Below are 25,302 nucleotides of genomic sequence, written 5' to 3'. Positions count from 1 at the left end.
CTGCCAGGACATTCAGCTGTGTAAGGGTAGCTGTTCAGCCTCATCCCTTTTTCTCTCTTGAATGTTTTCATTACAGATTGCATCCTGTATCACAAAAACTTCCTTGAAGTCTCAATTTACCCATGAAAACAGTTCTCTAAAAACTCTCTTCATTTTCTTGATGTTTTTACTTGATTCGTAACTGTGCTGATGCTTTCCACAGAGCTGCTTATAACTGCCTGCGCTGGTGGGGGTAATACATAACCAAGAACAGCTTCCTACTTTTTTGTAAATACTTTTTTAATTTTTAGAGATCCCAGCAGTTTATTTGTGCTGGAACTGCAGCCTCAGTCCAGGAAGCCATGCAGCAGAATGGCTTAACAGAGGGGTGTTGAACTCTAGCTAAAAGAAGGCTATTAAACAGAAAAAAACATCTACTGGTGGTAGTTATGTTCCAAGCTGTATTTTCTAAGGATTTTGTGGGGTTCTTATTCTACTGAAAAGAGCTTCTCAGCAGAAGGGCTGGATTTTGAATGGACCGGCAACCCTCAGGAGAGAAGCAGCAGACAGATATATTCACTTTTAGCCTGGAAGAACTGGATTATTTAAAACATAAAGGATTCCTTGATATATGTGGTTGGCATCACTGTGAGTGATAATAACAAAGGCACCACTATTAAAATGCAAAGTGTACTATTGCTACCTCAGGGGTTTATCTCTTAGATCTTTCCCTTATACCAATCCAGCAGGGATTTAATGATGTTCTGTCCACAAGTTTCTCCCCAAGAGCTGCGGGGAGGACAGGATTTGCTCCTCAAAGCAAGTTTCAGAGCCACAATGCAGAAAAGAGAAGAGAGACCAGGGAAGAGCTGAGTGAAGAATAGAAGAAGCATAGCACAAGAGGAGAAGGAGTGAGAAAAGAAGAGAGAGTGAAAATACTGCAAAATAAAAGCCAGTACAACCTGTAGGGCCTGCTTCTCTGAAGTTTATATTTCTGTACTTTGCTGTGAGGTGTGCTTCTTGCAATCACAGTCCTGGTCTGATCTTGAACAAAGCATAAAGCCCTTTTTGTCTCTTTGTTTGCTATCGTTCTTGCATCGCAGGTGATGGACTTTGATTTGCATGCTGTGGGTAGCTGGGATGTATATGCGTAACCTTTAAAGACCTGCTAGTAAGTTTTATGCATAAAAGCTTTCCTAATTGGGAATGCTTTTCTCATTCAAGACATAAATGAAGAATTGTAGGCACTCACAGATGCTTAGATGTAGCTAGCTCTTTTCCCGGAGGAGGAGAGTTTTGTATCCAACCATTTGGGCGGGTTACCATTGAAATGCAGAACTTCTCGGGAGGGGTGCAGCTGGCCTAATGCTATTTTTCATAAGACTGCCACTCATGGGGAGAGCAATGCAGACACCCAAATGTTGGTATCTAGTGCTGTTTAAGATGCTTTACAGTATCTTTCCCACTGCCAGCTGCCTTTCCAGAAGTGCACAATCTCTCAAGCATCCTGTGTTGTATCTGCCAACCCTGCTGCAGGTGTCTTGGATACTCTGGGATGTCAAAAATGGCACTTGGTGCCTATGTTTAGGACCTGAATCGGTCCCAACATGGTATAGCTGTGAGACGCTTACTCTCTCAGAAGAGTGAGAACAGTTCACTTTGCAATTTATGGGGAAAGTTAAAAGTAGATCAACTGTTGACAAGTCAGGTTGGCTGGTTTACAAGAAACTACAATGTTCAACAGATGGGAAGAAGCTGCCAGATCTAGATTAAAAGCTGGATCCAAACAACCCAGCACTTAAAAGTATTTGATTTCCTGCAGTCTGAAGTGTAGGACTCAGGTGAGAGGCAGTAGGCCCCTGGATATAGCTGGATAGTGCCAGCACCCAAAAAGCTTGCAGAGAAGGCTTGTTGTTCCATTTTTATTTTTAATGCTTCTACATTCTTGGAAACATGCAATGAAGTTGGGTTTTGCATGTTCTTTTGTTCGTCACTATAATGATGTTCTACGATTTCTCTTATTCCCACTATGTGTGATCAGGTGGTTCTTCAGGAAACCTCCGCTATTTAATAAAAAGGTGAGTGTTTAATGGGATTCCAGTGCTGATTGGGAGTACACAAGTGTTTCTGGAGTCTTGCTTCTTGGAAATAAACAAGCAAAGTACTGTAAAGAATGCATTATGCACAAATGTCCCCAAAAGCACAGTTTTCCTTGGCCACTGTGCTCTGAAGTGCTGGCTATTTGTTCTCTGCTATAAACGTTCATCAACAGAAGAAAAACTGTCACCATCTCCAGGGCCTTGGTCTTAGCCCAGTTAAGCCAATGGAGCGTTTCCAGTGATCTTAGGGAAGAGATTAAGCCTTTCCCTAAATCTGTGCTTTGTGTCCCCCTAAATGTGCTACTCCTGATGTGTAAAAATGTAGACAGACATGGGCAGGCCCACTGTGTTATCTCCATATGGACATGATTGAGTAGCTACTGGATAGTGAGCGGCAGCAACTCTCCTTTTTAGATGAATTTGGATGGGCTGTGGGTCAGCTGGGTTTGATTTAGTTTGCTTGATGCTGACATAGTTCACATCCTAAGGGATTTATTGTTCTCTCCTCCAAAAAAAAGTAGTAATGAATCCTTGCCCTCTAGCACTGATCTTTAAACCACATCCTGATTCGATCTTGAGCCCAGTCCTACACATAAACTTAGTTGTCAGCCAAACATAGTCTTCTTCTCCCATCTCTGATTAAAAACTTCCCATCTTGATTTATGTCTTTGCCCCAGGATGAAACTACTTGATTTGGCTTCTGAATAGTACAAAGAAGATAGAAAGCCAGCAGGAAAAAAACTGAAGATGACAAGTCCATGAGGGACAAAAGGGAGAAGTGAAAAACAAACAAACGAACAAAATTTCAGAAATGTTACTAAAATATAAAACTGCAGGGAAAAAAATCTCCCAAATTTAGAAGCATGGTCATCTGAGCATTGGCCAAATCTAAATGAGCTAATTCCAAACGTGATCTCATGCAAGCATGGTGTGTGATTCAGACACTGAGAATGTATTTCTCCATTAATATGGCTGTGTATTTATCTTTTAGCCTGGCCAGAAACCAGCTGTTGGACAATCCAGCCATAGTTATCTATGCTACAATTGGGAATGATGTCTGCAATGGGTAAGGTGTAAACCAAATTAACATTTAGAGTATCATAAATTTGACTTTAACTTTAGAGTATTGCTGGCTGCTTGGGCATTTATGTCTCACTGCTTTGCACTTCCCAGTGTTGGCATTTTTCTTTGCTATTGGTCTGTGCTTCATTCGTATTTTTCTGCTGAAAGTGCTGGTTGTTGCCTTACCTGTATTTGTCATAGTCACCTACTGGTCCTCATTCAGAGCTTGTCTTTTTTTCTTTCTTTTACAACCTGGTAATAAAGTGACCAATAGCATGTCTGAAGTAGAATATTTCTAACTTAGTAGATGAAACAAAGTATAACGACAACAGGAGGGGGGAAAAAATTAAAAATAGTTTAAAAGCATATATATGCGTCTTACCCAGTGTGTCACCTCCTGTCAGCAGGTAAAGCATGACTGGTTTACCTTTTCTGAAGAATGACAACGTAGTGCCCTGTTGAGGTCTATTTTCACCCTGCCTCTGCTGCACGCTGCCTGCAGTCTTTGCTGTGCTCTCCTGACAAGGTTTTTTGTCTTTCTGGCTTTACTCACGTCATAAGCTCAGCGGGAGAATGAACTGAAGCTTTCAAAACTAATAGTTCTGGCATTATCCATTAACAATGCTCTCGGGGATGCCAAGAGGTCACTAGTTAGATGCTTCCCTTCCTCCTGGCAGTGGGAAGGCAATAAACACCAGGCAAATGGACAGCACATACCTACCACAGTTTTGGTTTTGCAGGTGGTCCAAGTGCTGTTTTTAGTTAACATTATTTTCACCATGATGAGTCTTCAGGTTTTATTTTAAGCATAAGAAATACATATGACTGATGCAGAGACTTTCGAAACATTCATTTTACTAAATGACGTACGCTCAGCTAGGTCCCCTTCCGGAGCCTTTGAAGAGTCTCACCTGCAGATCGCATAATAAAGTTGGAGCTATTATGCAGGCTTTCAGGATTCACAACTAAAATATCCTAAAACTTTGCTGAACAGCAAGTGCTTGGGTTGAAACTTTGCACATCAGGTGTTGTGCTCCAGACAGGGACGGCCAAAGGCCAGGCAGGACTTTCCCTGCTGCTGCAGCACCTGGGAGCCCTCAGATGGGCTAGAAGTGGGACCACAGGTGCCAGCTTGTAGGTCCTTCCCTTGTAGCAAGCAGAAATAACCTTCCATGACACCTTCAACCTTGGCATCTCCTTCTGGTGTTTGTGCTTTCCCTACGCCACTGCCCAGAACTGCCAGATCTGCCCTCAGCACCACCCTCCTGTTAGGGGAATAGCACGCAAATCCTCAAATGTAACACCATCATCCTTCAGCTGAGTGGGAAAAAGCAGTCACAGACCTCCTGATACTTGATGACAAGACTGTCCTGTGCCCTTGTTTATTGAGAAGCTTATGGAGGTATCATTACAACCACCCCCAGGATGATGAGCCCCTCCGTGCCAAATAGCACCTTCAATAAAGTCTGTGGCTCCTCCCACAGGGTCTCTTGGGGTGTCTTCTCCCAGGCTTGGCCCAGGCTCTATTGTGTACGTGTTTCAGTTTTGCTGTTTCACTAGCTTTGCTAAAAGCACCTCTTTTTCCTTTGTTTTATTCCTCATTCTGCAGGTTATTCTCTTCACTTGCCCTATCTTTAACACTGATTTCTATTCTTGCCTGAAGTAAAAAGAAATTTTCCACAAATTTAAACCATTTTGACCTCACCTCACCCATTTGTATGTTACAAAACAGTATTTATTACTTGAAACTCTGTTGTCTTTTTATCCCAGCTTCTGTTACCTGGCAGAGACACTTTCGTCTGCTCAAATTCTCTCTGCTCTCTGTTTTCTTCCAACACATTTACAGCATCAAAAGAGGCTATCAGGCTGTAGTGATCCCTGTGACTCCAGCAAGGAAAGATGCTGCAGCTTCTGTAGCAACATGCTGTTTCCATCGAGTGGGATGTACAGTGGAATGAGGTTTTTTCAGCATCTGGTCACTGTGTGTAGCTGCCCTTGCCCTGATGTACCCATAGAGGTTACGGAGGATGTGGAGCATCCGACAGGCTTGCCTTCAAACCTTGGGGTTGACAAATAAAAAGCCTCTTGAAGGACAGCTTTAAACTCCAGTAATAGAGCCTTTCTGGCCACGTCCTGTATTTTACCTTCAAAAGGTAAAATGTGCTGAGCACACTGGAGGCACAGCCCATAGCCAAAGCATTGCTAAAATGCCAGTATTTAATTCCGTGCAAAGTGCGGGGCAATGAGTAATATGGATGTTTGTGGAGGAGAAAGATAATGAAATTGGCATCCTGTGCTACGTGTTCCCAGTAGTCTCCACATTGTGGTGTCCAAACGGGGGTTAGAAAAATAAAGACAGATGGCAATGGTATCTCTCAGCCCACTGAGGTGTAAATGTGGGACACATAAACCTAGAAAAGAAAAAAAAAAAAAGAGACAAGAAAATAATGAGTACCAGCAGTCTCAAATAATGTACAATTATCACACCTATTAGTTGTATTTGGGGTAATGCGCCATTTATCCAGCCTCTCTTTCCCAGCTTTGCAGTTATGACATCTACAACAAACAGAAAGGTGACAGCAGCAAAGCGGGGTGAGCAGGCAGCCACCAGGAAGGAAATTTGTACAAGCTGACACTGGCACCAGCAAGAGAATAACATGCCCTTATTGTAAGGCCACTTTTCACCAAAGCACTGCTATACCCCTGCAGCCCTAAGAATCGTATGTAATCATGGAACACATCTAGTGCTCGTGTCCTGGGCATGCCACCTGTCTACAGTGATCTGGAGCTGAACTGTGGATCCAGCTTTCCACGTACGTGCATGTGGCACGTGTGTGTGCACGTGGTGTGAACACTCACCAGGTCATCACCCCATGTGCCCAAACCCTGGGCGTGTAACAGCATGTGGCTGGAAAGCAGAGGTGTAGCTGAAACCTTGGCTGGGGGATATTTGTATGGAGAGGGGGAAATTGCTGCCCTGCAGGACATGGCAGGCCAGGCCCACGAACTTCATGCAGAAGGAGGGTGGAGAGCTGTGTTTGGACTATGCCAGACCCAGTTATAAGGGATTGGAGGAGGTCTCTGTGACAGAGGAGAGCTGGAACAGCTTTGCACAGGTTGCATGAGGCTGTCTGGCCTCTCTGTGTTGTATGTGTGGTGGAGTACACATGGTGGTGTGACATCCAAGAGCTGTGTATTTGTGTATTGTAGTGGGGTAGGGAGAGCTCCCTAAAATACCCAGCTCCAATGCAGCAAGAATCCTAATATTAACATCCTCTTGCTATATTCTGGTGCAATGAACTGTGGCCAACATCAGCTTCCAGAGGTGCCAGGTGGACAGAGGTGATCACTGGCTGATGCCTCCTAGGGGGACTATATGAGGGTACCACAACAGCCCCCGGTCCTCATCCAGGCACCTTGAAGTCGTTATGGCAGAGCCCAAAACAAACATGCCTACAAGACAACTTGCTTCTCAGTCAGTTTTAACTTCACAACCTGACACAGAAAGGATATGTGAAGAAATACACTGAAATACTTGCATGACTTCAGCAGAGAATGACAAAAGAAAGTGAAATTATGAATGTCATATTAATTTCAGCTCACACTGGTGTGTTGACTTGTGGTAGAGGCTTTACATCAGAGCAGTACTTTGAAATCAAGTGCTGTTATACCTGTAGGCAAAATGAAGTAATTTAAGGGCAAAACCAGAGTCTTATCTCAAAAGTACCTTGCTTGGGTGGTTGTTACAAGGATAAGCCTGAATCTTAATGCTGTTTTTCAGTTCTCCCTGACCAGAAAGTCTCAAACGCTTCAGCAACACATACTGCATTAAGAAAAATTTCTGGGCCCAGGGAACTCATCTAATTATTATTTTGTGTGCAAATTGCAGCCCACTGAAGAATCCCAAGTTCTTGCTAGGGAACAGAGTTCTCTCACATGGGACTCAGCACCTCCACCCCTCGAGCACAAACATTTCTTTCTAATGCCTCAAGACAGAACAACACTTTTGAAAGCTCCTGTTTCTTTGTTGTTCACTGAAAATAAATCCTACCTGATTGCCCAGGAGCTCCCTTGGCACTGCAAGCATCAAGTTTGCCCTTCTCTGACTCCTGGGAAGCCATGAAAGGGATTAAAGGACTTTCTCAGGGAAAGAACCAGGATGGAGCCTCCTGGCTGCTGACCTGATGGCTTCCCTGCAAGCCCACAAGGAGAAAATGTGGGAATAGCTAAAAAACTAAGGATGGATATTAGTGCAACCTTATGTACTACTTGGAGTGACATCCCCTGTCTTTCTCCTTGAGCAACAAGATTAGCTCCTCAGCAGGTGTCGTGGCTTTCTCTCTGAAAGCCTTGGTCCAGCTGAGCTGCACCACCAAGGCAGGACCAAAACTGTCACAAGAGCCTGCTTTCCAAGGTGCATGGTCCATGCCATGCATGGCTGCACACCTTAATGTGCTCCAAATCCTGTTTATGGTGCCCTTGCTGCTATATCTGGGGGCTCTTTTAAGAGCTTATGTTGCAATTGTGTGTCTTTATTGTCTTTCTCAATTCAAAACAAAGGCAACTTACGTATTTACATGCTCTTCTCCGCATGCCCCAAGGGGTCCCAGGCCACCCTAGAGCTGCTTGGGCTTTGTGGAAGCACACAATGGCATCCTTCTTTCTATCCCACTGACTCTTCACTCTGAGAGAGGGCAGTTGGACATCTCCAGACAACGCAAGGTTTCTTCCCGAAGCTAGTCTTGCTCGGCATCCAGGTGTTGCTGGAGCAGGGCTCCATGGAGCTGGAGTCTCTCCCATCCCATGGATGCTCTCTTGCTGGGATAGGACATTATCTTCTGGACAGCATTCACCTGCTTGCTTGTAGCCCCTGTTACAGACACGTGCACCATGAGAGCGTGGCGATAGCTCTTCAGGGGAGAGCGGGTGATTGCTTTTTCTGTAATAAAGTGGTTGTTTTAATAACGTAACTAGAGCAATGTTCTCTAGGCAGCCTGGGGTGGTTTTGCTTGTTTGTTTAGCTTATATAAGTCGAAATTTATTTCAACTTCAGGATTTTTTTTTCCCTGTGCAGCATTTACAGCTAAATGCAAGAGGGGAAAGATAAACCTGAACCTGGGATTGTGGGTTGAAGAGGTTCAGGCCTGCCAGTGAGCCATAAAACGTGGGCTTTCAGTCCATGTAGGACACTGACAAATCTCCTGTATCCTAATGAACATTTCTGAGGACTATTTTAACCTAAACACATCTCCTCTGTGGCCTCCTACCCTTCCCTCCAGTCTCCTATGTTTGTCCAGACCCTTTGCTACTCTTCTGCCTTCCTGCAGTACTGTAGTGCGAGGCACTCAACACATGAGAGACAAAGCTACCTTAAATATTTCTACTTTGCATAATTAAAGAGCATGTTGAATGTAAGCTACACACGGCAATTCATATGGAAAGAAGCATTCCTGTCACCCAGCTGTAGGGCATCCTGCACCCTGAAGCCATGTGTGTGGAGCAGAGCTGTTTCCACCTTGTTCAGGTGTGAACCATAGGGGCTCTTAACTAGGTGCAGCAGCACCCTACATCCCCTTAGGACAATGGATTATTTTCCTGCAGAAACTTGAGGTAGACATTAGCTCAGTCAAGTGTCAGTTGCAGGCTGGAGTTTGAGAAGTACACGAAGGGCAGCATGGACTTTTAAGGACTCCATCTAGGCAAGTTCCTGGGTTTATATACTATCAAGTGGCTTAAGATGCTCTGCAACAGCTGAAGAGTGAGTCATCAGGGTTACCAAAGTAATTTTACATGGACTTTTAACACCACAGGAAACCAATGTGATCATAGTCTGCTTCATGGCTCTCATTTGCCTCTCTGCACTGTAAATAAAGACTCACTCATTTTCAAGCTATGGAATAATACCAGCTAAGGCTTTTTCTTCATGGAGGTGTGCTTGGCCTGGCTATGACAGAGTTATTTTTCTTCATAACAGCCCCTGTGGTGCTGTGGTTTAGATTTTTGACCAAAACAATGCTAACAACACACTTTTTCAGCAGTTGCTGAGCAGTATTTGCATAGCATTGGGGCCTCCTCTATTTCTTACTCTGCTCGCCCAGTGAATAGATTGGGGTTGCCCACAACTGGGCAGATGACCCAAGCTGACAGAAGGGGTAGTCTATAGTCCATGCTCAGCAATAAAAGGGAGAGAAGAGGATTTGGGTGGGGTGGTTTAGCCACTTTTTGCTCAGGAACTGGCTGGAAACCATGGGAGGTGATAAGTGATTGTCTTTGCATCACTGCTTTTGCTTGCTTTTCTCCTTCTGCTTCTCCTTTGCTTATTGAACAATAACTTTTTTGTTTGTTTCATTTTGTTATCTTGACCCACGGGTTTTCTTGCTTTTACTTTTCCTTTCCTCTTCCCCCACCTCACTGTGGGGTGGAGGAGAAGCAAGCAAGAGGCTTTGTGGTGCGCTGCTGCCCACCGGGGTTAACCCACAGCAGGATGCCACTCCATAAAAACAGGATGCATCTGTCTGTTTTTAGCAGGGAGAAGGGTTACACCAAGGGAGATTTCAATATCACTTTTGATTTTGGCAATAAAAATGAGAGACCAAAACACGTAGCAACATTTTTGTAAGGTTTTGTTTGGCTTACTTAACGTGGAAGAACAGCAATGAAGAAAATTCTGCTGTTTCATGTGCCTTTTGGGGGGCACTGTATTACCTGACACAGTGTCCTGTTGGCATCCTCTTCTTCTGCAGGAACCGTGACACACTGGCTCACATGACTACACCCAAAGAAATGCTCTCCAACGTGGTGCAAGCTCTGCAATACCTGGACTCCCATCTTCCGAACGGCAGCCACGTGATTTTAACAGGCTTGGTAGATGGCCGCTTCCTCTGGGACAACCTCCATGACAGATACCATCCTCTAGGTAAATATGAGGTATTGTGGGGTCCTCCTGGTTATCTGCCAGGTCATGTTGCCTTTTCTCCCTGAATAATTTATGAATCTATTGACAATTTCAAGCAGACCTGACAGGGTGGAGGAGGTCTGAGAAATATGAGGCTGTGCAGTAACAGTAGAAGAGCCAGCTTACTGTCTGCAGTGCAGGACAGGGCAGGTAGAGGGCAGACCCCTAACCTACCTGCCCTCCCTGCCCCAAACTGGAACCTCTCAGCTCCAAACCAGGATCAAAACTTGCTGTGGATGTGCAAACATGCTGATGTTCCTCAGCCATGGCCCAAAATTGTGGTCAGCCTGCCTGCACTTCATCCTTGTTGTTACAGGTGTAGCTGGACATTTGGTGAACACCTCCACTCCCTGATTGATGGATGTCTTGGTAAAACTGGATGTGGGCTAGGACCAAAGATTAAGTCAGGGGGTGGCAAAAGACTGGTTAGATATTAGAGAAATACATTTTCCACAAGCACTGGGTGCCTGCCACCTCCTACCCTACCTATAGGTGTGATGATTGAAACCTCACACCACCTGCAGGCACATTTTGGGGCATTGCCTCAGAGTGCAGTTGCTGCAAGGTGCTTTGGGGCAGTTTTTTCAGAGGTTCAGAGGCTGCCTTTGGGAACTGTCATCTCAGAGCATGCACCTGACCATCAACAGACCACTTGCTCCTTGGCTTCATCCTGTGCCAAGCAGCAAGGAGGAACATCATCACAGTGGGCTGCATTCACAGGCTATGACATGTGACATCCTCGGTTAGTCCGATGGCCATCCCTCTGGGGTCAGTGTGGAAATGTTTCCCTGGGGACGTAGGAGGTTGTGGAGTGGGGAAGCTTGGAAGCTACAAATTCATACCACCCCACAGTGGATAGAGAAGGTGAAATGTTTTATGCAGGTAAGAAAGAAATACAAAACAGCTGATGTAAGTTTTATTCTCCAGTCAAATGTGTGTACAAGGAACTGTCACGGCCATTCCACTGTCAAATTTTAGAGCAAAAGCATGTTGGTTTTGTTTTGGTAAAGGAAGTTCTCTTGCATGTGAACAAATTGGAAGTTGTCATCTTAGTTCTCATCCATGAAGAGAGAAGCTAAATCGCATCATTAAAATGGTAGATTGTATCTTCAGATCATTTTGGCAACCACTGGATACTAGCACTTTCATCAGACTTTGTGCCATGTTTTCCCCAAGGTTCCCGAACTACTGCCTCACAGCTTCTGCATTATCTACTGTGGGTTATTTTACCACTCAAAAGTACTGTCTCTTCTCAGAAAGTCTGAGGTCTCCGTTTCTATTCCTGACATCTTGCTACATTTTTCTCTAGTAAGCAAAATGCTACTATCAAGTGAAAGCAGAAAAAAATAAAAATAAAAGAAAAATCTTGTCCCTTTCAGGGCAAGGGGAGCCTGTGATAATTATTTTTTTAATCACATAAACATATTTTTTCCCTTGCGTGCATGTTTATCACAGGGACTGTTCCTCTACTGGATATCTAATTATCAGAGAAAACACGTAGCATTTTTGGCACAAGTCAAATCAGGAGTGATATAGGACCAGTTGGAAATTTTTCAGAGGAGCTGATTTGCCTTAGAGGGACCCAATTAATCCTAAACAACACGTTTTATAGCAAGAGATCACTTCTGTCAGATCCTCTGATGGGCTGTGAACAGGTTTCCTCTCTTGGCTGCCAGGCAGGCACGACCAGACATCGGTCTGGCTTTCTGCCACATCCCTGGCCCCTCTGAGAGCCCATCCCAGGGCCCGATGCTTTCAGGCTATGTGGGTCTGGGACATCCCCAATATCCAGGAGTGACACTACATCTTCGAGCTCCTCATCGTTTACTCCTCAGGCAGCTGATACTGGGTGATGTGCAGCCATGAGATAGGCAGGAATCACATCTCTGTCAGGGAGCCACTGCAAAGCAACCTGAGGAGCCCATTTCACCTGGGAGAGATCACACTTCTTAGTTCCCAAAACAACAACAAGCATTTCATATTTCAGCACTGTGGGAATAACGAAGCCTGACAGGGTGATCAGTGCACTGCAAACTCAGAGGACTGAGAACGGAGTGGCCATTTAATTTCCAACTTGGTTGTAGCTACCAAAGGAGCACAAAGGTCAAGAAAATTATTTTCTTGACAAGCCAGGCTATTGCATGGCACAGTGAATTTTAGGGCACGTCAGATGAGTGTTTGACTTGGTGCTTGAATTTGCTCACCCACACAAGCATATCCGCTATCCTCCGTGACAGCAAAATTGTTCCTCCCGTTTAAGCCTAACCTCTCCAAGCTAAATGCAGAGCTCAGAGTATATGCAGTCACCTCCAATTTTCCCTTCATCTTTGCAAACCCTGCATTTGTTTGGCGGGTGATAGACACGTTAATAGATAAAATACCAGTCACGCACCTGGGAGATTGGCACAGGCCATGATGAATAACCCCACAGACGAGACAAATCACCCATGAAAGGCCAAGAGGGTTGTTGAAGAGGTGAAAGCGGCTCTGCAGGCTGTGGGGACACGGGTGCCTTAGTGGGATGGATGAATGGGTGCCACCTCTGTTGTGTCCTGGCTGTGGTGGCAGGGGGCCAACCTGGGAGGAGGTGCTGCTCCTGAGGTGCCTTTCCTCCTTGAGGGGTCTATGCAAGGGAATGCATAGACCTGCAAAATGAAGTTACATTTGGCCATCAGGCACACAAGGTTTCCTTCTCTGTGCTTTGCAGGGCAGCTGAACAGAGACATCACATACAGTCAAATTTATTCTTTCCTCGACTGCCTCCAGGTAAGGTCTCCGGCTGTAGCTTACAAGCCCCCCCCGCCTCTTCTCCTCCCACATCTAAACCGCACCTCCCCGTACCCGCCCAGGTGAGCCCCTGCAGCGGATGGCTGACCCCCAATGAGACTCTCAGGAATTTGACCTCAGAGGTAAGTTTGGACGAGGGTGCAACAGGACAGCCCTCTTGCACAGAGGGCCTCCCAGTCTGGCCCTGTGTCTGGGGATGTAAGCCTAACAACTCAAAGGCAAGACATCAGCACACTTTTTTCTTCCAAAGGCTGGGAGATGTGGAAACATCCCTGCCCATCCTTTCAAACTCCTCTTAGGTTCTGGGAAGCAGCATGGTTGAGGGGTTCATAAATGTATTCCCTTTCCAACTTCTCAGCTGCCCAAATTTATTCTGAATGGGTGCAATCTACCTGAGGCAAAACTGTTCCTGTTCACGTCCTTGAAGGACCAAAGGTACCTGATAAGAAAGAAAAGGCTTGTGAATCAAGCAGCTGTGAGTATGAAAAGCCAGCTGCATAGATTTTACTGGCAGCAGAAACAGGGCCCAAGAGCAAGAGCCTTACCCGGTCTTCATTTGGGATTTGTGCTAATCTTCCTCAGACACATTTCTGTGGACTTAATCGCCAGATGGTGTGACCAAGGAGCATCCAAGCTCAGTGCAGGAATGGGAACAGACAGAACAGAGAGGTCTTAAAACTCACCCTAAACATCTGACTGCAGAAGTGAACGTCACATAATATCAGCCACTTATTCCCTTGCAGTACAAGCTGATTTTTAATCCTAGCACCCCCCTGCAGCCATGTAAAAGAGCCAGTAACCAAATATCATCAAAGGTGTCATCACTGTGTATAGTTGTATTAATGTTTGCATTCACTAGACAAAAAAATATGGCCTTAATTTCACCAAGGCTTACAAATGTTTCATTTTATATCCTGTCCCTCTTGACTTCAGAGAAGGCAATTACGCACATTCCTAAATCTTTGCAGGATTGCAGTTTATGTATCTGTACCAACAATACAGAACATACAGTACATGTAACTTCTGTCCATGAACAATTCATATGTCTGCAGGGTATGAATTAATCTTCTTTCTGAGCCCCTGTCTGAAACTAATTGCCTATGTTATTATCCAAACTGCACAATTTAAATATTTAGGAAATCATATCTCTGTTACGACTGTAGAAATCACAGTGGATATATCAGTTAGGTAGACGATGGTGGTGGTTTACTCTGCTGAAAGTAAGAGCAGAGTTTGGTCCCTCTAGATAAGCATTAGCACCAACAACACGATAGTGGAAAGGATAATGGGAAAGAACATTTTTCCTGTATGAAAAGTTCTAGTTTTCTTTAAGAGGAATGGAAAAGATTAGGCTGCTACTCATCAAGAGGAACCTCTAAACCAATAAATTTGAAATATTTAGGTAGGCGCAGAGATACTACTAAAAGGGGTCTCCAGTAAAATAACCATGTGCTGTATTAAACTGATTTCATCAGCTGAGGCCTCAGTGCAACCTGCAATGATGAATTGTGTGTGGAGCCCAAAGGCTGGTCATGCTCATGCAAGTCTATGTTAGAATGAAGAATCCCATTTCAGCTCCTTTCCCCCAGCTAAAAGGGCAACATTAGCTTTCAAATTCCTGACTGCACATCAGTGACAAAAGCTGTATCCATGCAAAGCAGCATGAGTAGCAATGAACTGTCATTAAATTGCTTGATTTTTGCAGAGAGCTTTACAACTTTCCAATGTCCTGAAAGAAATAGCAAGATCTGAGAAATTTGCCAACTTCGACATTTTCTACATGGATTTCCCACTGAAACAAAGTAAGTTGCTTTTTTCCTGTCTTTCTCATGAAGCATTTAGTCAAGTGCTGGGCTGCTGATATGCTCCTCATATGTTATCTCTGTACTGGGAGAAGGGCAGCACAGCCAGCCAGTCTGGTTGACTTTGCGGGCAGGCCAAGGGAGGACCCTTAATGCCATCTCCTGGCTTTCTTGGTTGGGGTGATCACAGACCTCTGCTAAGACAAGACCACATCACCAACCTGGGGGCCACAACCTCCCCTCTGCTGCCAGTTGCTGGCACCCACAACCTGGTGGACAGCACCCTGACTGTTTGCACTTCGAATGTCAGGGGGTGTTTGTGGTGAGGTGATAGGGACAGCAGATGAGCCTCTGCTAAATATTCCTCCTGCTTGTCCACTGCAGCTTATCTGGCTGATGAAGAAAAAAAAAAGAAATCTCAAACCTATCTCAGTGCATAATATTTGTTTTTATTTTTGATCGTTGCTTTTATAATGGGTCATCTGGGCTGGAGGTGGCATATCTGCAATGGTGAAGGTGGTCTTCATTGGCTGTAGTGTCCAACATCACTGACTGGGCTTCACATTGACTCCCCTGGGATGAGCAGTGCCTCAGGAAGGATAACTTTTCTCTGACAGTTTTTCTGCTTGAATAACACAGCCACCCTGTCTCAACTCACTGCTTTCAAAAGTAGAAACACCTCTGCCAGGATGAAAGAAGGTCTTTCATATGCTTCCTTAAGCACCTATATACTGCTGTAACTTTTGACTTGAAGAGTTTACAAAACTCATCCTTCTGTGATCTTAACCGACATTAAGTAAGCTCATTACCTAAATCACCTTGTTCTGCAACTGACACTTAAAAAAAAAAATTACAGGAACCAAAAAATTTTCCTCATTGCCACGAACATGGGTGGGTTGTGTCCTTGCAGGGCTGGGGACAGACACCTGTCCCCAGATCCCTGTCAGCAGAAGCACCCTGGCAATATTTCAAGGTGTACATCTCAAACACCACTCCCCATCAGTGCCTGGCTGTCCTTGGAATCACAAAGCTGCCAAACAGCCTAGGATTACTGCAAAGTTCTCATTTGCAGCCAAATCCTCTAAAAATTCACAAACTTATTTTATCCTACATGACCCAGTTCAGGAAGCTGGTTCTGGGTCTCATGAACACCACACAGAGGAGGAGGTAAAGAAGAGACGATGGGGAAGGGAGCCTTTCTGTCCAAAACTGCATCTTGGAGAGGTGGCCTCTACTATTGAGTTCGATATTGTAGCACAGAGTTTCAGGATATGCAAGTCTCTTTGTGGCCTTTGCCTCAGCTACTTAATATTTAACAAGTCATTAGGATTTGGAACAAACTACCTGCTGGGTAGGCAAATTACTTTAATAAGTTAAATTACTAACTTTAGGTAATTTATTTGCTTTCACGAAAACAAACATCTAATATAATTTGCTGTTCTTGATTACATCGTGTTAAATAAATGAGGTAAACAAAATCACGCATGCACATACTAACATCGACTCTGAAAAACACTTTGCAAAGTTTCCTGAAGCCCTGGAGCCAACAATTTGAGTTTCCCATCAGGAAAGCTGTCAGTTCATGAGTGTGCTCAAAAGCCAGCTATGGCTGCTGACCTACTTTTCTGTTCTCTTTCTAAAGCAAGCACAAATCCCCCCTAAACTCTCCAGCCATCAAATATTTAGCATTGGTTGCACGCTGTGATGACTACATTGATTTCAGGCTGGCCTGGACATATATATACACATAGCAGCTCCCAGCTTTCTTGGAGCAAAAATTGAGTATACTAGCATTTATTCCAGGTTTACATGGCCATTGAAGCTCAGATATTGCCTTTGGCTGTAGAACGTAGTGGTTTCTTTAAGAAGCAGTGCAATAAATAGGAGAGAGGTGTTGCTTGTTTTGGCTTTTTCTTGGTGTGGATGAGAGCAAACTCCAGTCTAGTCTAGACAAGGCAATAGGCACTTTTAAGACAAACTCTGGACATACTCAAGCTGGTAGATATTTGTTTAACTGCTCCAAGATTTTTGGAGGTCAAGTATAACAGTCTAAATTCACCTATCTTGATATAAACCTTACTTATCTTTCTTACTCCTCTGCTATTTCTGGCACTGGAACAGTAGTTCCTCTATGAAGTAAAACACAATACTCAACATGTAACATCATATAAAAGGAGTTAGGCAAGCTCATTCTGTGTGCCTATATGTATGCTCTATGGTGTAATCTAAGGCGAATATGTGTTGTATCCAATATATTGCAAATCTGAAACAAAGCTACAAGCCTTGTGTCTTGAAATAGGTTACTTTGGGTGTTGACTAATGCATCTCAATTAGATTCCTATAGTAAAACCAGGAATAATGCCCTTCTGTGAATTCAGTGTTAGTACAGGGACCCAGACATCACTTTTTGACACAATAGCCAGGGTCCAACGAACAGTCATGAGTCTAGGTCAAAACTGTGGTGCTTGAATGGAGAATATTTCCCTCCTGACAGGATGCCTGCATAATGTTATTAAGAATTCTGAATCTGTTGTTGTAAAAGAAAGTATTGAATTTACAGTCTGTTAATGCCATAACCACTAGCCTCATGTTTGATCACTCCGCAGCCCTTTTGAAGAGAGAGAGATTTTTAGTTCTCTAATGGCTCTGGGGCTTACAGCACAGCATCATTTGCATTGAATGTCATGCTTACGTAATTCAAAAGCTTGTTTTGTTGGAGTTGAAAAAGGCTGCTCAGAAGAGAAGTAACTGAAAATGACAGTCTATTCCTGAAGACATCAGCCCATGCGAATATTTTATTACCATATCTTTCTCTAAAAAGCAGATTTCTCTCTCTTTTTTTTTTTTTTTTTTTTTACGCTGTTGAAGATGAGACTAAAATGGAAAATGCAAAAGCATTAAATCAGTATTAAATAATTTACAGCCTTACTTGCTACAGCATCTATCGTAGTTGGGAGGGAAAGTGAATTGTTTCACCATCATTTGTTTTCAAAGTGCTTCCTTGCATAAATATAACAGAGAAAAAAAATAACAATAAAGGCTTAAATACTGCCACGAGGAGAGGGGATTGTACACAATATTGGCATTGACAACTTTATATGAATTATCATAATCTTAATGCAGAGCTGTCGTGTGCTTAAAAATACTGGCAGTGCTTTGAGGAAGTGGGAGCTACATCTGGTGGGCGCCTACGTGGTCACAGGTGATAACCCCTCTCCTTATCTTGTTGGCAGCGGCTGAGGAGTGGCAGAAGATGGGAGGTGAGCCCTGGCAGCTGATCGAACCAGTCGATGGTTTCCACCCCAGCCAGGTAAAAATCCGGTCCTGGGAGATGGGCAGGAGCAGGTGGGGATGCCAGCACTCAGTGCTGCCCCAAGCGCACGGTTGGCACACCGCAGGGATTCAGGTTTACGGGATTTCTCTTTTAAATGAGATGATGGCTTTAGCCCCAGGGCAGATGTCCCTGTTTCAGCCGCCTGCATTATGCTTGAACTACTGCAAGGTCTTCTGCTGCTTTCTGCCACTCATTGACCAGTACCCTGGACAAACAGGCCTTAAACCACAAAACCAGACCCTTGCTGCTGGAGTTCTGCAGGATCAGGGCAGTGGGGCAGCACTGGGAAAACCCGAGAGGATCCCTCCAGCCAGCCCCTGTCCCTGCCCTGCCGCCTCAGCCTCTGAGGTCCCCAGCAGAACAAAGCTTTCTTTTTGAAGCTATGCATTTAAATTGCTTTATGCTCTGCGGCTACATATTATGAAGTCTTCTCCCGCTTTCTTGGCCTCCAAGGACAAGTGGCAGGGGAAGGTTTACAGTCAGAAATAAATGAAAGGGAAGGAGAAGCAGCTGCTCCACTCTAAGTCCTTGCTTGGGTTTGTTAAGTGAGTGCGAGGTTGCCCAATTCCCACTGCATTTGCTTTCAAAGTACCTCTTTTCTGACTCTCTAAAATGCTTGGAGAGAGCATGTTCTGCAATCAGCTACAAACCAAGCCAATTGCTTTTTTATACACTAGCGTCAACTTTCAAACACACAGAGCGAAGTAGCAGCCAGTCTTCCCCATACTGCCCTGAGAAAAACACTGTGAGCTGAAATCCCGCATGGAGCTGAAATCCTGTGTGGAGCCTGTAGCAGCAATGGCTCACCCCAAAACCAAAGACCACCCCTGTTTCCCATGATTTTTGATCTTGGCTTTTGAAACAAGAATTAGGCTGAGCTAAATTACAAGGGGACAAATTGCAGGAGGTGGGTTAGATGGGGAGGCACAGCAACAGCAGCGCTGATTTTCCCCTCTATGCCAGAGGGATCTGCCTGACAGCAGCAGCAGCGGCTGCTCTCCATTCCATATACTTAGCAATGGGGCCAGAAGTTTCTTGCTACCTGCTGCCATGAGGGAAATGTGCTGTACAAGCAGCCAACTCCACTCCAAACATCCCTGCCCAGAGGTGCACATCTGGAGGGCAGCTGGGAGAAGAAGGAATGACACTCAGTGATGTTCTTGTGGTGCCATGACAAGAGCAGTTTTGAGAAGGGTGTTGTGTAGGGCACTGCTGCTTTCCTCTGTGCTCCCAGCTGTGTGCTCTATTCCACCCCAGCACAACCAAGCCATGCAAGCCAACCCCACCATGGCACCCAGCCAACGGCAGTGCCACTTGGTAGCTCCACCTGCTCAAAAGCATGGGGTGAATTTGTGGAACATTTTTATGGTGCAAGCTAAGACCCTGCATATATTCACTTCCACTTCTCCATCACCAAACAACCCTAAGCAATGCTGTTTTGCATGCTGAGAAAGAGCAGTCCATGGAGAAGTACTTCAAGGTGTGCATTTTAAGCACTGATGGATTCCAACATTTCAGCAGCTTCCCTGTTGACTGTGCTGTCAGTTCAGCCATAGGAGACCAACAGGGAGAAGTCCAAAGGCAAAATACATATTTTAGTTGCTATCTCTTGTGCTGGTCAACTGGAGCAGTACAGTGGCTTGCTTAGCCTTGCCGAGTCAAAAGAGCCTCCTGTTCAAAGAGGGACTCCTTCATAGCAGAAATTCCTGCCTTGCTACCAAACAGTACCAGCAGATAGCTGCGTGGAAGTATGAGCTTGCAGCCTGGGGACATGGAGAAAGTGCATCTGGATTTTTTGCTGCAGGCCTTTTGCAAGGAAGCGATTAGAGAAAACTTGGCAAATGAAATGAGAGTGAAAACAGTGATGAAATTAATCCTGTTCCCAACCCTGCCATCTGGGAAACTTGTGTGATACAAAGGGTCTGGAGTGAAGAAGAAAAGGTCTTTGCATTATTTTTATGTCCCACCCTGAGGCTTCTTATAACCCCCAGCCACAGGCCACTGAGGGAGCCAAGCTCAGGGATCACAGCTTTTTGTCCAGGCTCTAGCCCACGTCCCGTATCCCACCAGCAGCTGAAACATAGCACAGACCTGAAGGCAGCAAGTGTTTATCTATCTTAGCAAGATCCTGCCTAAGACAGAAGAAAATTACAAAAGGGCACTGAAGGGCAGCTGCAAACCTACATGCATCCCCCGGAGTGCCGAGCTGCAGGACTCAGCCAAGCACTGCCATATTTCACTCCCTGGGGACCTGGCATCCTGCAGCGGTCCTGATCTCCCCCTCCTGCTGCTAGGATGACGTTAATGCTTTTATAGGTACATTTTCCCTTACAGTCAAGGTGCCAGCTGTAGATATGTCTCACTTCAAGTGAGTTATTACCCTTCTAGGATTTATTAATTAGCCTTATCCAAACATCCACCGTTTTAAATCCATTTTTGTTTTCCTGCTAGTATACAGATGTCTGTTATCAACATACCACTGTTTGGACTGAGCCATAGCACTCTGCTCTGAAAGCTTGACTCTCTTAAAAAGAATAGGAAGTGTGAGCAGAGGGTGATGTTTAAGTGGATGCTTGAGAGACATGATAAGCAATTCACTCCCTCCTCATACTAGTTTTATTTAAAGTTTTACTTTATCCTGACGTGAATGCCTCTGGCCAGGTACAGTTTTTATACCATCTAGAGTTGCCTACTGGGAGAGGATTGGTGCTGTGTGGCTCATCAAGTGAATGTGGCTCTTACTTCAATCTCTGCAGCTGTTCCCCTTGCCTTACCTACAGCTTGACTAATAAACAGGATGGATAAGACCTAGCCTGGGCATTTATACTGAATTTTCTCTCTGAAGATCTCAAAGCACTTGACAAATATTCACACATTTTTGAACTGAGAAGCACTCCAAGGAAAATATAAACATTTTAGCTCTTTCCTTCAGATACAGGGAAACCTTGGAATTTGGGATACAAGAACCACAGTGCCCCTCTCTGCCAAGAGAAAGCTGGAAAGGTACCAGGATCCTTAGTCATTATGATATAGCAGTGGGCAGGATAAGCTGGTAACTGGGATTTGCCCCTGGATTTCACCTGCTGTTTATCTGCTCTTTAATTAAAAAAAAATAATCTGCTGGCATAAACCTTGCAGAAGCAGGTGTCAGCATGGATATCCAGCAGTCCATCTATGCAGGACAGTTGTGGAAGGGAATTGAACTTCCCTAACTGAGAGGTGTGCACTTAGCATTGCAAGGAGAAGGAAAAGAAAAAAAGGAAAAAAAAGGGGCAAAACTTGCCTTGTCCCTTTAGAGCTATCATGTGTTTTTCATGCATTGGAAAAAAGGCTAGTCTGGGACACTCTTGAAGCTCTTATAGTCCCCACTCTAGGCAGTATTTTATGTTTAAAAAACCTTGAAAGAAGGGATAAACACCAAGTACTCATTTGCTTAGCCAGGCCCAGAACTATATTCTCTTACTGCAAATTTCTTGGGAGGGAAGAGGGTTCCCTGCATGTTTTTATTAAGTTGCAAAACAGAAGGCTGCAAACAAAACACTCATTCTTGGCATAACTCTTATGCTTCAAAGCTAAAATTGGGCTCCATGAGTTTGTTTTTTTTGGATATCCAGAACACCCAGCTCAGGACATAGGTGGAAAAAATTCACACCATTTCCTTTTGACACCTAAAAGCAAAGTGTATCACTCAGTCCTGCTAAGTTCCCTCTAGAGCTGTGTCTGGATGCACAGCTCCCCAAAGCCCATCTCAGTTGTCTTTAGATGGCATCTCACTTCTTCTGTTATGGTGGAAGCCTAGGGACTTCTTTTTCAGCATCTGTCCCATACGATGAAATCTCGCAGTGAACTGTTCTGAATGCCAGATGGCTTCAAGGGCATCACTTCTCTCTAGAACAGCTGATTGCTCTGCTTGGATGACAAGGCCATGCATTTCTGTGATAAGTAAGAAGGATGGTCAGCAGAACTGCTACTTTGGTCTTCTGAAGGGCAGACGGTTTAGGAGGCTGGTTGAAAGGGTCCCTTGGGAGGCAGTCCTGAATGGCAAAGGAGCCTAGGAAGGCTGGTCACTGCTTAAGATGGAAATCTTAGAGGCACAGAAGCAGGCTGTCCCCGTGTGCCGAAAGATGAGCTGGTGGGAAGAAGACTGTCCTGGCTGAATAGAGAGCTGCAGCTGGAACTTGGGGATAGAAGGATAATCTATAAGCTTTGGAGGAAGGGGCAGGCTACTCAAGAGGAATACAAAGATGCTGTGAAGTTATGCAGGGAGAAAATTGGAGGCCAAAGCTCAACTAGAGCTGAGCCTGGCTACTGCTGTAAAAGGCAACAGAAAGTGCTTTTAATAAATACATTGGCAACAAAAGGAGGGCTAAGGAGGATCTTTACCCTCTGGTGGATGTGGGGAGAACATAGTGACAGAGGATGAGGGAAAGGCTGAGGTACTAAATGCCTTCTTTGCTTCAGTGTTTAACAGACCAGTTGTTCTCAGGGTACCCACCCCCTGAGCTGGAAGACATGGACAGGGAGCAGAATAAAGTCCCAATAATCCAAAGGGAAATAGTTAGTGACCTGCTAAACCACCTAGACACACAAGTCTTTGGGGCCAGATGGGATCCATCCAAGGGTTCTGAGAGAGCTGGTGGAGGTGCTCACTAAGCCGCTTCCAACCATTTATCAGCAGTCCTGACTAAATTGGGAGGTCACAGCTGACTGGAAACTGGCAAATGTGATGCCCATGTAGAAGAAGGGCCAGAAGCAGGATCTGGAAAATTACAGGCCTGTGAGTCTGACCTCAGTGCCAGGGAGGGTCATGGAACAGATCATCCTGAGTGCCATCACACAGAACATACAAGACAACCAATTGATGAGGCCCAGTCAGTATCACAGTATGTTTGGGATTGGAAGGGACCTCAAAAGATCATCTAGTCCAATCCCCCAGCATGGGATTATGAAAGGCAGGTCCTGCTTGACCAATGTGATCTCCTCTATGACCAGATGACCCACTTAGTAGATGAGAGAAAGGCTGTGGATGCTGTATACCTAGACTTTAGTAAAGCCTTTGACACCATATCCCACAGCATTCCCCTGGGGAAGCTGACAGCTCATGGCTTGGACGGGCACACTCTTCAATGGATAAAGAACTGTCTGAACGGTTGGGCCTAAAGAGTTGTTGTGAGCTGAGTCAAATCCAGCTGATGGCCAGTCGTGAGTGGTGTTCCCCAGGGCTCAGTATTTGGGCCAGTTCAGTTTAATCTCTTTATCAATGATCTGGATGAGCAGATTGAGTGCACCCTCATTAAGTTTGCAGATGACATCAAGTTGAGTAGGAATGTTGATCTGCTTGAGGGTAGGAAGGATCTATAGAGGAATCTGGACTGGCTGGATTGCTAGGCTGAGGCCAATTATATGAGGTTTAACAAGGCCAAGTGCTGGGTCATGCACTTGGGTCACAACAACCCCAGGCAGCGCTACAGGCGCAGGGAAGAGTGGCTGGAAAGTTGCCTGGCAGGGAGGGATCTGGGGGTGTTGATTGACAGCGGTCTGAACATGAGCCAGCGGTGTGCCCAGGTGGCCAAAAAGGCCAACAGCATCCTGGCTTGTATCAGGAATAGTGTGGCCAGCAGGACTAGAGAAGTGATTGTCCCACCATACTCAGCACTTGTGAGGCCCCACCTCGAATCCTGTGTTCAGTTTTGGGCCCCTCATAACAAGAAAGACATTGAGGTGCTGGAGCAAGATCAGAGAAGGGCAACAAAGCTGGTGAAGGGCCTAGAGCACAAGTCTTATGAGGAGTGGTTGAGGAACTGGGGCTGTTTAGCCTGGAGAAAAGGAGGCTGAGAGGAGACCTTATCACTGTCTACAACTACCTGAAAGGAGGTTGTAGCATGGAGGGTGTTGGTCTCTTCTCACAAGTAGCAAGTGATAGGACAAGAGGAAATGGCCTTGAGTTGCACCAGGGGAGATTTAGATTGGATATTAGGAAAAATTTCTTCACAGAAAGGGTTGTGAAGCATCAGAACAGGCTGCCCAGGAAAGTGGTGGAGTCACCATCCCTGGAGGTGTTTGTAAGATGTATAGATGAGGTTCTTAGGGACATGGTTTAGTGCTAGAGTTAGGTTATGGTTGTACTCAATGATCTTGAGGATCTCTTCCAAGCAAAATGACTCTATGGTTCTATGATTTCAACTGGATCCCGCATAAATGGCTTCATTTCTTGCTTTTATGAAGTTACCAGAGAGAATGCAAAAGCCCTGAGCATCAAAAACTGGAACCTGAGACACTTGGAAGATTCTTAATGGCTATGTACAACCAGAAAATCACAGCTTGAGCATGATTAGTTTCTCCTTTTTCTCTTTCCTTAAGACACAGCAAAGCACAATCCAGGCAGGAAATACAAAACCACAAAGAGAGAGAAAAAAACTGAAGTGATGCATATCAAATCAGCTGGTTATTTACACTTTGCTCAGAGACATACCCATCACCAGATTGGTGCAGAAAGAGGAAAGAGATAGCCAGAAGCTGCTGAAAAACACAGCTGCCTCCCAGTTTTGATCACTTAGGGCTCTATGAGGAATAGGTAATGCTTATTTTAAAATACTGCTTATGGATTGTCGTCCTCACAAAAAAATTAATTGCAAAAATGTATGAATTGTAGCAGGCCTCAAAGCACAGGAGCTTTGGAATTTAAAAAAGACCTACAAGAAAAGTGATTTCTAGAATCAAGAGCATTTCTGTGTGCCATGCTACTCATCCAAAGTAAATTACCAAAACCGTTAGGAACACATTAAATGATGTCTGAGCTGGACCTACGTAATTTAGGGCAGTCTAAGCACATATGCCTTAAATTCCAATCAACAGTAGACACATTGTAGAGCATACTTCCAGCAATACTTTTGCAGAGGGTGCACCATGCAAAGGTAGTAGGGCTTTTTAAACAAACAAACAAATAACTTTGGAAAAGAATAAAAAGGAAGCTTAGGGACTTGTAAAGAAGATTTGGAGACGATCATGCCAGAATGGATCACTCTGAAAGACACCAGTCTCAGTCTTCTGGCAGCCATTGGATGTCCCAGAAAAATCCACATTTTGTAACATTAGAAATTTTGACCAGGAGAAAACAACCTATTGTTGCACAATCTCCCCATCCCTCTCACCCCCAATTCCTCCAATAGCTTAGTGAGACCTCGAGTGACCAGAGTCTAAGAGCTTCCACCTCACAAATGTGTCTCTTTGTATGTTAGCTCTGAATAAAATAAAATTTCAAAATAAATATTTTCAAATATTTCA

At 44.7% G+C, this 25,302-nt stretch overlaps 1 protein-coding gene across 1 annotated transcript in view; it reads left to right on the top strand.

Annotated features, from left to right (window-relative positions):
- The window catches only part of AOAH (acyloxyacyl hydrolase), an 83,471-nt gene that overhangs the window by 55,760 nt on the left and 2,409 nt on the right, over positions 1 to 25,302 (top strand). Inside the window, exons 15-21 of the mRNA XM_065051843.1 lie at positions 2,021 to 2,057; positions 3,070 to 3,144; positions 9,884 to 10,056; positions 12,803 to 12,861; positions 12,945 to 13,004; positions 14,588 to 14,684; positions 17,918 to 17,994. Coding sequence (XP_064907915.1) covers positions 2,021 to 2,057; positions 3,070 to 3,144; positions 9,884 to 10,056; positions 12,803 to 12,861; positions 12,945 to 13,004; positions 14,588 to 14,684; positions 17,918 to 17,994 — 578 coding nt within the window. The remainder of the gene's footprint in view (positions 1 to 2,020; positions 2,058 to 3,069; positions 3,145 to 9,883; positions 10,057 to 12,802; positions 12,862 to 12,944; positions 13,005 to 14,587; positions 14,685 to 17,917; positions 17,995 to 25,302) is intronic.

Source organism: Columba livia, chromosome 2 (assembly GCF_036013475.1).
Source record: "Columba livia isolate bColLiv1 breed racing homer chromosome 2, bColLiv1.pat.W.v2, whole genome shotgun sequence".
NCBI classification, from domain to species: Eukaryota; Metazoa; Chordata; class Aves; order Columbiformes; family Columbidae; genus Columba; species Columba livia.
This window is presented reverse-complemented; position numbering and strand designations above follow the sequence as displayed.